Genomic DNA, 13191 nt, shown 5'->3' with positions numbered 1-13191 from the left:
AGAAAATAACAGAAATCCCAAATGAAGTACTACTGACACTTTATTTAACCAAATTGTAAGTAAAAACCTACCAACAAAAATACTCAAAAAACTTACTGACCCAGACCTTTAAAATAGCCACACAATATAGTTTGACAAATAACAAATAGGTGTGTTAAGCGCCAGATCTTAGTAAGAAGAACCAAGGAACTTACCAAGTTTCCCCCATGTCCAGCGCCAGTAAGAAGTCCGGGTCAGCAGTGGTGTGAGTCTTCCATGGGAGCTGACCCATGGAAGGACAGCACCACTACGTATTAACTTCGCTTGGACCTCAGATGAAACAAGAGACCCATAGGGCCTGTATCGCTCATCTGGATATTTACGCAATCATGACAAAATATACATTTGCATTGTATATGTATATAATACTTCAAACATTTCGTAATTTGACTCTATCAGCATTTAAAATGGGTGGTTTGCAAATGTGACAGCATGAACGTGTATTTCACTAGATACAAATGTAACATTAAGATCTGAACCGTTTCCATGTTATAATCCAGTATAAATCATATTAAAGGTATTATTGTCTTCATAAATAACAAATGTATATAATGTATCTGTTTATTATAGGGTGGGGATAATATCGGTTTGCATGTTAGGATCAAGGTTCTTACTCCTTTGGGAGTACCGGACAAATGAACAGAAGGGCCAGTCCTGGTAGCATATGTGCATTCCTCTCATTATACTGTCAATTGTACATATGGTTATACGGTGGGGATCTTAGCTGTGTCCAAGTTACAAACTCTTTTTAGCCCCGCCCCTTAGTCCCCGGGGGTGGGGATAGGGGTCAGCCCCCCCCCCCCCCCCCCCCCGTTTCTCCAATTTGAATCCCCACCATTGGAGAATGCTTCAAACCAAATATAGTTGATAAATATAGCTCTTAGTTTAAAACAATAACGGTAAGTTACTTCTATTTGGCCCCGTCCCTCAGTCCCTTGGGGGTTCAGCCCCTCAATGTGTACAATTTTTAATTCTCACCACCGACTAGCTAGGAAGGCAAGGAAAAAAGCTGAACGATATTTCCGTCGCCATCCTATGGTCCACAATTTAAATAAATTTAAAATATTAGATGCTAAAGCACGGCGTACATTTAAACAAAACAAGCATCAGTCTTGGCAAAATTATGTCTCCAAGATAAATTCACGTACGCCGATATCTAAGGTATGGAACATGATTAAGAAAATTAGAGGTAAGGGTTCTAAATCTAGTGTCCACCACCTTAAAAATGGTTATGAATTATTAACCGATACTTCTGATATTGCTAATAAACTTCCTCCTCGAACTATGCCCCTAAATTCCCAAAATATCAAAAGCAGCAAGAAAAGAAACCTATAAATTCTAATTCAGATAATGGGGAGAATTACAATGAAATCTTTTCCATTCATGAGCTCAATACTGCCCTTGGGCAAGCTCATGATACTGCTACAGGGTCTGATAATATACATTATCAACTCTTAAAACATTTACCGCAACCCTGTTTAGAAACCCTCTTGATGATATTTGATAAAATCTGGACGTCAGGAGAATTTGCTTCTTCATGGCGTGATGCTGTAATTGTTCCCATACCTAAACCTGGACGTGATCATACTGATCCTTCAAATTATCGACCAATTTCATTGACTAGTTGCGTTTGCAAAACCATGGAACGCATGGTCAATAACAGATTAACCTGGAACTTAATCAAATAATTTAATCACAAATATTCAATGTGGATTTCGTAAAAATCGCAGTACCATTGACCACTTAGTTCGATTGGAGTCATTCGTTGAGAATGCCATTGTTAATAAGCAACATGCAGAGTCTATCTTTTTCGATCTAGAATAAGCATATGACACTACATGGAAGCACGTTATCTTAAAAGATTTACATTACTTTGGGTTGCGAGGCCGTTTGCCTCAATTTATATCCAAGTTTTTAACTGACAGACAATTTCAAGTCCGCGTGGGTTCTACCCGTCTGATGATTATAATCAGGATCAGGGTGTCCCACAGGGCAGCATTTTATCTGTTACGGTGTTCAGTATTTAAAAAAGTCTTTCAAAGGTTTTAAATGATTCAATTGATGGATCACTTGATGGATCATTGTGGATTTTAACATATCATGTCGTGGTAAAAACATGCATAGTATCGAAAGACAATTACAACTTTGTCTAAATAAGATAAATAAATGGTCATTAGAAAATGTTTTTAAATTTTCAAAATTCAAAACAAATTGTATACACTTTTGTAGGAAATACAAACTCCATAAAGACCCTGATCTAATTTTAGATAGCACTCCGATTAAAGTTGTAAAGGAGGCTAAGTTCTTGGGCATTATTTTTGACCACCATTTAACCTTTTTACCTCACATAAAATATTTGAAAAATAAATGCCTGAAGGCCCTTGACCTACTGAAAGTTGTTTCAAATTCCAAGTGCTGAGGGGATCAAAAAACTTGATTATGGCTCCATCATCTATGGTGGAGCCTGCAAAAGCAATCTTAACCTTTTGGACTGTATCCACTATCAAGGTCTAAGACTCTGTCTTGGATCTTTCCTAACTTCTCCTATTGACAGTCTGTACATTGAGGCTGATGAACCATCTTTTAAACAACGCCGAATCAAATCATCCTTACAGTATATCTCTAAATTACGTTCTAAGAACTCAAATTCAGCATATGACTGTGTTTTTACCCCCCTTTACGAAAATCTCTATAATAAAAAAAACATCTGTTCTCCCTCCAATTGGAATAAGGCTGCAATCTGATATTTCTGCTGCTAAAATACATCTTAAAAATACAGCCCCCACTCAGCTTCTGTCTTCTCCACAATGGCAGTTGGTAAAGCCAGAGGTGGATCTGACATTCACTAAATTAAAGAAATCGGAAACAAATCAACTTATTTATCAACAAAAATATAATGAATTAAGAAACACATATAATACTTACAAATCTATATTTACAGATGGATCCAAAGATATTGGCGCTGTTGCCAGCGCCACTGTCATTGGATCCATGACTATCTCCTACAGGTTACCCGATAATAGTTCTATTTTCACAGCAGAGGCCCATGCCATTTTAACAGCTTTACAATATATCAGTAAACAGCCAACATATAAGAAGTTTATCATATTTTCCGATTCTCTTTCTTGCCTGCAGACTATCCATAACATATCATGTCAACATCCACTTTTAATCAAAATCATTGAACTATTTAATGAACTTGCAAATGGCCAATACGACATCGTCTTTTGTTGGTTGCCCAGTCGTGTGGGCATTAAAGGCAACACAATGGCTGATGCTGCACTCTTTTTGATAAATTTTGATTTACATATTTACTTTTTACGTAATGGTAGTGTATAATTATTAAACTAGATTGTTTGTGGCTGTGCCCTCGAAGGAGGTTGAAGTAGCGTAAACTTATTGTCCTCCTGAGGGGGTATCATAAGACCAAATCATTCAGTTTGTTATTCCTACCATACATTTTAATCGTAGAATATTTGTAAATTTTAATTAATGGCTAGAATTGACTACAATCACCGGCACCTGAACCGACGGTGTAAATCCCGCCGGGGAACCGTGTGGGTAGCAGAAGTCTCGTAAGTCCCCACGATCCCTAGTATGGTGGCCTAACCTCTGTTGCTGGTGATCTAAAGCCCGTTATTATAATATGTTGTTGAATCCTAGGTTATTCTTTTAATTGCTCGCGCAACTAGTGTTACTTCTAAAATAATCTGGTTATTATACTGTCCATCGTTGACCGTTTTTATACAATCTTGATATAGTTATTATAAATGTTTCGTCACGATATGGCTGAAATATTGCCGATGTGACGTTAAATTTTACTCACTCACCCACTCACTACCGAAGAATGCTTCCCACTAAATATGGTTGATATCTGTCTCTTAGTTCCAGAGAAGAAGTCGTTTATAGCAATATAGCCAAATTGCCTCTATCTGGCCTCGTCCCGCAGCCCCTTAGGGGGTCAGTCCCTCCATTTGTACAATCTTTAATCATCACCACCGGAGAATGCTGCCAACTAAATATGGTTGATATCTATCTCTTAGTGTTCCAGAGGAGAAGTCGTGTAAAGCAATATAGTCGATTTACCCCTATTTGGCCCGCCCCTCAGCCCCTTGAGGGGTCAGCCCAACCATTTGTACAATTTTGAATCATGTTTGATATCTATTCTCTTAGTTCCAGAGAAGTCGTTTATAACAATAATAGCCAAATTGCCTCTATTTGGCCCCGTCCCTCAGCCCCTTGAGGGGTCAGCCCAACCATTTGTACAATTTTGAATCATGGTTGATATCTATCTCTTAGTTCCAGAGAAGTCGTTTATAACAATAATAGCCAAATTGCCTCTATTTGGCCCCGCCCCTCAGCCCCTTGAGGGGTCAGCCCAACCATTTGTACAATTTTGAATCATCACCACCGGAGAATGCTTCCCACCAAATGTGGTTGATATCTATATCTTCCAGAGGACCAGAGAAGAAGTCGTTTAAAGCAATATAGCCAAATATATTTGGTCCCGCCCCTCAGCCCCTGGGTGGGTCAGCCCCACCATTTTTTTACAAATTTGAATCCCCACTACCTAGGGATGCTTCCAGTTAAATTTCGTTTACCAATTAGTGGTTCAGAAGAGGAAGTCGTTTGAATAAATTGTTGACGTACGGACGACGGACGCCAAGGTATGGCATAAGCTCCTTCGGACCCGGTGAGCTAATAATGGCAAGAACCTGGCACCAAACATTTGTAGACAGCCTTTTGGGGCCAAACTGTGTGATACACTTCAGTATTTTTGACACTTTTTTGCAGAATCTGGCCAATATCAACAACTGCTAATTATAATCATAGCATAACTACCGAGGAAATGGTGAACAAATTCTCAGTCGGAATTATTATTTCAAAATACTTAATATAGAATATTTCTTCAAATTAATTTTCCATCCACTTCACATGTGGTAAATATAAGGGTAACGCCATTTCTCAGGGCATTATCACTTGAAGAGTCCCGAGGTCCTCTGCAAATAATAATACCCTGAAAAAATACCGTTATTATAGCTAAAATGGATAGAATCGTTTATCAAATATCAAATGAACAGAGAGAGAGAGAGAGAGAGAGAGAGAGACAGAGAGAGAGAGAGAGAGAGAGAGAGAGAGAGAGAGAGAGAGAGAGAGAGAGAGAGAGTAGATTCATATCTACATTATACACGTGAAACATTTTCATTCTCCCAACCTCCCTTGTATTAAATTGCGTCACTGATGCGTGTCCCGTATATTGGGCGCAGATTTTGAAAATATTGAATAGTTAACTTTAAAAACGTAGGAAGCAATAGTATAGAAATAGAGGATTGTTTGGAATACTTCAAGGGTATTTTCAGTGGCACAGAATTTAGAAATGCTTCAGATGAAATGCAGTGGGATATGGGATTTAATAGTGAATGTAATTAGGTCACTGATATTTTAGATCTACCATTAACTGGGGACGAAATTACAGCTGCAGTCCAATATAACCATATCTTGAATTATTATTCAACACATTTCTATGAGTCCTGGTCGGTTGAATTGGTACTTTTATATGATGTAAAATATTTCTTGGTGTCAAACGATGTACTTAAAATGTTATGGTCTATAGAGAGTGAGAGTATGTACTTTCATATGTGTTTCAGTACATTAGAATTCCCAAATATTGTTTTAATATTTTAAAGATGCCCTGTAATAGATTGCCTAGGGAATGTAATAATGTAATGTTGTTATATCAATGCCATGGAGTTTAACATTGGGTTTATTTTGTAAAACATTTGCTCACAGTTCGAAGTCACAACTTTGACCTCTGACCTCCACAGACGCCATATTTATCGAATTTGATTACATGTACAATAAACAAGCTCGTCTCAAACGTAACTCAGTGTCACTTGGTTAATTGACTTCTCACGAATCAAAGGAATACCGCCAGTATTGTTGTCTTTAAGACAAACCATTAAAGATATGTACTTTCAAAAATAGCTTTCTATTGTAGACACTTCTAGTAAATGTAATTACTGTAAGCTTTTTATATCATATATATACACAGAAAACTATCTTTGTGGAGTCAATCTTAGAAAATATAGCATTTCCTTCGCACAATTTCGATGTAGTTCCAACAAACTAATGATTGAATTGGGAAGACTTAAAAATACATGTAGAAAATTAAGACTTTGTAATCGGTGTACTCTAGATCTTTTTGAAGATGAATATCACTTCCTCTTAACATGACATAAATATAATAATCTAAGAAGTGTACACTTAAAAAGTTTTAAAAGTTTAATGTTAATCCAAATATCCACAAATTTGTCACTCTAATATCTTCAGTTAACATTAATGTTAGAATCGTTTATCAAATATCAAATGAACAGAGAGAGAGAGAGAGAGAGAGAGAGAGACAGAGAGAGAGAGAGAGAGAGAGAGAGAGAGAGAGAGAGAGAGAGAGAGAGTAGATTCATATCTACATTATACACGTGAAACATTTTCATTCTCCCAACCTCCCTTGTATTAAATTGCGTCACTGATGCGTGTCCCGTATATTGGGCGCAGATTTTGAAAATATTGAATAGTTAACTTTAAAAACGTAGGAAGCAATAGTATAGAAATAGAGGATTGTTTGGAATACTTCAAGGGTATTTTCAGTGGCACAGAATTTAGAAATGCTTCAGATGAAATGCAGTGGGATATGGGATTTAATAGTGAATGTAATTAGGTCACTGATATTTTAGATCTACCATTAACTGGGGACGAAATTACAGCTGCAGTCCAATATAACCATATCTTGAATTATTATTCAACACATTTCTATGAGTCCTGGTCGGTTGAATTGGTACTTTTATATGATGTAAAATATTTCTTGGTGTCAAACGATGTACTTAAAATGTTATGGTCTATAGAGAGTGAGAGTATGTACTTTCATATGTGTTTCAGTACATTAGAATTCCCAAATATTGTTTTAATATTTTAAAGATGCCCTGTAATAGATTGCCTAGGGAATGTAATAATGTAATGTTGTTATATCAATGCCATGGAGTTTAACATTGGGTTTATTTTGTAAAACATTTGCTCACAGTTCGAAGTCACAACTTTGACCTCTGACCTCCACAGACGCCATATTTATCGAATTTGATTACATGTACAATAAACAAGCTCGTCTCAAACGTAACTCAGTGTCACTTGGTTAATTGACTTCTCACGAATCAAAGGAATACCGCCAGTATTGTTGTCTTTAAGACAAACCATTAAAGATATGTACTTTCAAAAATAGCTTTCTATTGTAGACACTTCTAGTAAATGTAATTACTGTAAGCTTTTTATATCATATATATACACAGAAAACTATCTTTGTGGAGTCAATCTTAGAAAATATAGCATTTCCTTCGCACAATTTCGATGTAGTTCCAACAAACTAATGATTGAATTGGGAAGACTTAAAAATACATGTAGAAAATTAAGACTTTGTAATCGGTGTACTCTAGATCTTTTTGAAGATGAATATCACTTCCTCTTAACATGACATAAATATAATAATCTAAGAAGTGTACACTTAAAAAGTTTTAAAAGTTTAATGTTAATCCAAATATCCACAAATTTGTCACTCTAATATCTTCAGTTAACATTAATGTTATACGAAATTTGTCCATGTATATTTATCATGTTATGTCAGTGAGAAATTAGGTGTGAAATTTAGTTAGAAATAGAAATTAGGTGTAAAATATACTTGAGGGTTGTATGGCACATAATTACTTAATATAAATAACCTTATTTTATCAAATAAGAGAGCTACGGAACTGGAACTAACAACTCATTCATTTGTTCGTTCATTAACACGTGTAATGTATATATATACGCATATATATATGATTTATAAACACGTGTTTATGAATCACTATCTAATGGTGATGATACTAGGCAAAACATCGCCATATTTCTGCAACAATTACACACCCAGTTCTTATATACACACCCACATATATATATAGCTTGTGTTTATGAATCAGCGTCTAATAGTGATAATGCAAAGTACACTTTCAAGCAGCCTACAATTATGGTGTACGTTTCTCTACCACATCCATATACGGAGCAATAGGTGGCAGAACGTCGCCATATTTCTGCAACAGTTGCACAGCCAGTTCTAGGGCGTGGGAGGCGTTGTCTGCAATCACTGTGTTAGCCAGACCGCGTGTCCATGTGTTGTGATATGACGACAACTTTCGGTATGAGTTGTCAATCAACACATGAGGAATGTCCAGTAAAGTGCTGAGAATATGTCCGTGTAATCTGTCCGTGATGACAACACGGCCACGCTGCAGAAATATCAACCCATTATTGGCCATCAGGAAAGCAGTTTCCATAGTTGTATGTCCTTTCGGTGTTTTCCAACCCAACCAATCTGAACAGTGCACTGTCATCCCTAATGGAAGTTTGGGCAATTTGTATCCGGGACTCTCGCTGTCTGAACGCTTCAACCACAAAATATCAAAAGAAGGGGAGATAAATCTTGGAACAGCGCCAATCTGAAAGGCCATGTCTGGAGCCATCATCAGTATTGGTTTACCTCTGAAGTAAGTCTCCGCGTATCCTAAGGATTGCCTGTCTCTAAGTACCATGGTGAAGTTCCCTTGATTTTGGTACAATTTCTTACAAAATTCAAGATGATGTTTTTTGGAGTTCTTATTTAGAAATATGCTCTGGGGAAACAATACCATCTTAAAGTTGGAAAACCGTTGGAATACTTTTTCACGTAATTTATCATTTCCAGAATATCCAACGAGGTTCCCACCTCCGTGAATTAACACAACGAGGTCATTGTGGGAGTATCTAGTTGTCAGGTTCTTGGCATAGTCAAGATTCTTGTCCGTACAAGCATAATAATTACAGTAATATAGAAGTTTTATACCGAGGCGTCTCAGAAGATACACCTCGCCCGTTGTTATAGCAGGGTCACCTTTGTTTTCGAAAGACGCAATGTCTAATAGTATTGCTTGTTTGTAAGGCGAAAGTACATCTGAAAACAAGTTGAAATGAACTCTCTGTGCTTCTCTGATGATGTCCAAGGACGATGTCAGACTTGGAGAAAGAATGTCTGTTTCTTTCGGACTCAGGATTAGGTTTCTTTTGAGAAAATTTTCTACAATGGACGTATTTATGCTCAAAGCGTTTGTGGAAAAGTCCTGGATATACTTAGAAAATGGTTTTCCTTCAAATGATTTCCCTAAGAGATTACTGCTTCTGACAATACGCCCTGGTATGAAATATCGATATACATCACCGATGGCGTTGTTTGTGTTGACGTCGTTGTATCTCACAGTGATAAAACAGAAACAGAGAAAGCAAAGTCCCAAGATGCATGTTCTGGTGATCTCTGAAAAGCAATAATGACGAACAGCAATTATGTTTGACCTCGGTATATATACATTTGAATAGTTATTTTCTGTTGTCAAATTGATGAAAACAGCTGTGGCGTAGAGATCGAATATAATGTTCTATATCAATAATACAGTAACTTTAATTCAATATGACGCAAATGTTTTTGGATGCCTACATATCGACTTTATATAATATTAACATGTATTTACAAATCATGCTTGTAATTCTGCAACCCGTGTTAGATTATGTGTACATATTCATTAATATGCAGCTTAACGTCCTACAATTCAATTACTAAATAAAAAACTACTTACTTGATGGTGTATGGAAAATTGAGGAATAGTTGTTTCCTTTCTTGTTCAACACATAGATAATTAAACCAAGGGAACAGATGCCAAGTCCGGAGAAGTTAGCAAGCGTTGCCTCCCTTTGTCCGACTGAGTAAAGCAGCAGTACAACGAGGATCCGCTTGAAGATGTTGGCGACGGAGTGGCTGACAACAGACATGTAGAGCAGCACGACGTTGGTTGAGATGTAGGAGTAGATGACGTGGAAGACGCTGGAGCACAATGCTGTTTTAACAAGGAATGAGAAAGTTGTCGACATAGTTTTTTGTGAAGCAAGGTATTTAGTGCCAACAACTAGTGTAACACAAACACCTGCAATGCTGAAGACCAATATCTTCGGTCTCAGATGGACATGTTGAGTGGAAGTGTCCTTCTGTTCCAATTTGATGGCCACGTTTCGGAAGGCCAGTATTATATTGGACGTAAAGGCCATGACAATGCCAGCAACTGTCAAGGACGTATTAAAGGAATTTCCACAAAAACCTACAGCACCACCGATGATGAGAGGAAGAGTGACATAAATGGAGGGTGGCAGAGATGTTCCTAAAATCAGACGCTGAATAATGGCACTCGTTACTGGTTCCAGGAGCTTTATGGCGAACGTGGACGACGCATGTACCAACGTCATGCTGTAGTTTGTAGCCATGGTGGCCAACACGTGGCAGGCAACTTTCACCCACAATATCTTCTTTGGAACGACGTCACAGCCCAACTGATGAATGATGCTGATCCAAAGACGAACGTCCGCTGTAATGAATAATGGTTATGGAATTCAAATAAGGGGTCAGGCTGAAGACATTAAATAGTTCTGAAATCATTCAATTAAATCTTTCTTATGTTATTCTGAGAGTCACATCCACCTCAATAGGATTCGTGCGAGATACAATATATATTAAAAGTAATAGTACATTTTTTAGGAAATGTATCTCTTGATGGTAGTTGATTTTGTTTTTCTAATAAGCTATTCTATTATGTTCAACATATGTTTAGTATAAAACACCCGTGAAGATCAGAATCGAGAATACAGGTCTTCAGAAATCACTTCTTGCCGCACTATGCTTGTCGTTTAAATGCAACTAACGGGATCTGGTGGTCAGGCGCGTTGCATTGGTTCATGCATGTCATCGTATCCCAATTGCGAAGATCGATGCTCATGATGCCAATCACTAGTTTGTCTGGACCAGACTCGATTATTTACAGACTGGCGTCATAAAGCTGGAATATAGCTGAGTTAAACAACAAACAAGCAAAGAAACCTGAGTCATGATATACAATATACGACCTACGACAAGCATGGGTTTCTGAAGCCGAATACTAGCGTTTAGCGTTAACTAAGGCTGAAAATATTTCGGATAGCTTCGTGGTTAAAGGATTCGCTTATCAGGCGAAGACCCGGGCTTGATTCCCCACATGGGTACAGTGTGTGATGCCCATTTCTGGTGTCCCACGCCGTGATATTGCTGGAATATAGCTAAACACGGCGTCGAAACCATACTCACTACAGTCATCTTAATCATTTCAGGATCACTCTTACATTGTGGGAATGGGGTCCAAGATTGTTTCAGAAAGTTTGTAGTAATTTACGATTTCTTCAAAATGAAAATAAATCAGTGGAATTGAGCATATTGTAAACGCGAGTGTGATCACGTAACCGCAATCTGTTCAAACACTTTATTACCACGAGGCAAAACAGCATGTCTACAAACCGCGAGTCACTTAGAGCATGTCAGTTTAACCCCGTGTTTCATATTGGCAACTGCTGAGTAAATCGTGTCGCTTCAAGTTTTATTGATCTCAGGACAAATACTGCATGTTCATGCTCATAAAACATTCGAGGAACTAAGTACGTTTTGGTAGTGTCAAGAAGTTCAATACTCACTAACTACACGTCTAGAATATTCTCGGGGGTCTCAAAAGTGTCAAAAGAGGTTATAAAAATGCACAACTGGATTTAGTCATAGATTATTAATCAACGTGAAATATGCGTATGGTGGAATTTGTTACCACAAATGCAAACTACTGAACAATGACATTATTGGTTTGAATGATCATACAGCGTATCATCATATTTGCACAACGCTTACAAAAAGACTAGTTAAGGTCAACGCAATAAGTATTATGAAGTCGTTTAATAAAAACAACAATGATAAGAATTTTCACGAAAACACTGTTACCCTAACATGTGACCGCCTCCCTGGTCTAGTGGATAGAGCGTCGGGGGTTCGATTCCCAGCCGCGTCAAACCAAGATACGTTAACATTTGAGGTACAGGTACTTATTGTTACCCAGCCAGGCACGTCAAGGGCATAACACAGGGGGCTGGTTGGCTCCGAGTCAGTGTACTGTGTCTGAGTGGGTATTCATGTTCATGGTATCTCAGTGGGTGAGCACTATAAAACCGCATCAGTCCGGAGTAGTACCAGCAGCCACACACACCAGTTTACTCATAGGTGTAGCTTAGTGTCGGAAGTATGGACAGCCTTTCAAAATCTGCTCGTTTTAAAGAATGCTTCAAAATAATTATCAAAATCATATGGGCAAATAAAAAACAGATTGAGGACTGTTTCTCCAACTGAAGACCCCTCCCTGGCGTTGTGCACTACGCTTGCAGCGCAAGGTGTTATCTATAAGTTTCCACTTAAGGAAAACTGACAATCTTTGACTAGTGATTTGAATATAAATGGAAAATCAGTAACTAAAATAATCAACCTTAATAAGTGAAAACAGGTAACATCAGTGGACGAGGCGGGTCGGATGTCGACAGGGACGAGAGTTTCAGAAAATAATTGTTAAGTTATGTCTACATTCAAAAGAAGAATAAAAAATAGTAATTAGTATTATTCTGGCTCTTAACATAATTACATAGGTGAACGTATTTTGAAATTGTAATAAAAAGTAATGTAAGTTTGTGATACAGGTAAACATTTACAACGCGAACGGAAAGCGGACATCATCCATGCAGCTGGTGTGTTCGGCACGAAATTGTTTCATATCTATATCCCATGCCATCTGCCATTTCAAGGAATCGTGACCCGTGAAGATCCTGGGTAGAATAGGTCTTCAGCAACCCATGTTTGTCGTAAAAGGCGACCATGATTGGTGGTCAAGCTCGCTGTCTTGGTTGATGCATGTCATTGTATCTTAATTGCATGGATCGATGCTCATGACGTCAATCACTGGATTGTCTGGCGTAGACTCGATTATTTACAGACCGCCGTCACATAGCTGAAATATTGCGGCGTTAAACAACAAACAAACAAACCAAACCTATTTATATGGTATTGGCAAATGGAAATGTGATCATATCTGCTTGGGAATAGGCGATCAGATTTAATGGGTTTTAATGGTTGGAATGATGATAGGATGGCGCACGAGGTCGTTAAAAAGGTCGGATGTCATATTTTATCGGGTAAAACCACCTCTGTTGGCCAGA

The 13191-nt window shown here is 37.8% G+C and overlaps 1 protein-coding gene across 1 annotated transcript; it reads right to left on the bottom strand.

Annotated features, from left to right (window-relative positions):
* Positions 1-6394: 6394 nt before the first annotated feature.
* Positions 6395-10445, bottom strand: LOC139443077 (uncharacterized). The gene is made up of 2 exons (XM_071224009.1): positions 9726-10445; positions 6395-9406 (listed from the first exon to the last, which is right to left on the bottom strand). Exons 1-2 carry the CDS (start codon positions 10402-10404, stop codon positions 8088-8090), a joined length of 1998 nt encoding a protein of 665 aa, XP_071080110.1. The 5' UTR covers positions 10405-10445; the 3' UTR covers positions 6395-8087.
* Between the last annotated feature and the right edge of the window lie 2746 nt (positions 10446-13191).

Source organism: Haliotis cracherodii, unplaced genomic scaffold (genome assembly GCF_022045235.1).
Source record: "Haliotis cracherodii isolate W230 unplaced genomic scaffold, xgHalCrac1.p SCAF_5, whole genome shotgun sequence".
Classification (NCBI taxonomy): domain Eukaryota; kingdom Metazoa; phylum Mollusca; class Gastropoda; order Lepetellida; family Haliotidae; genus Haliotis; species Haliotis cracherodii.
The sequence above is the reverse complement of the archived record's forward strand: the minus strand, read 5'-3'. Positions and strand labels throughout refer to the sequence as shown.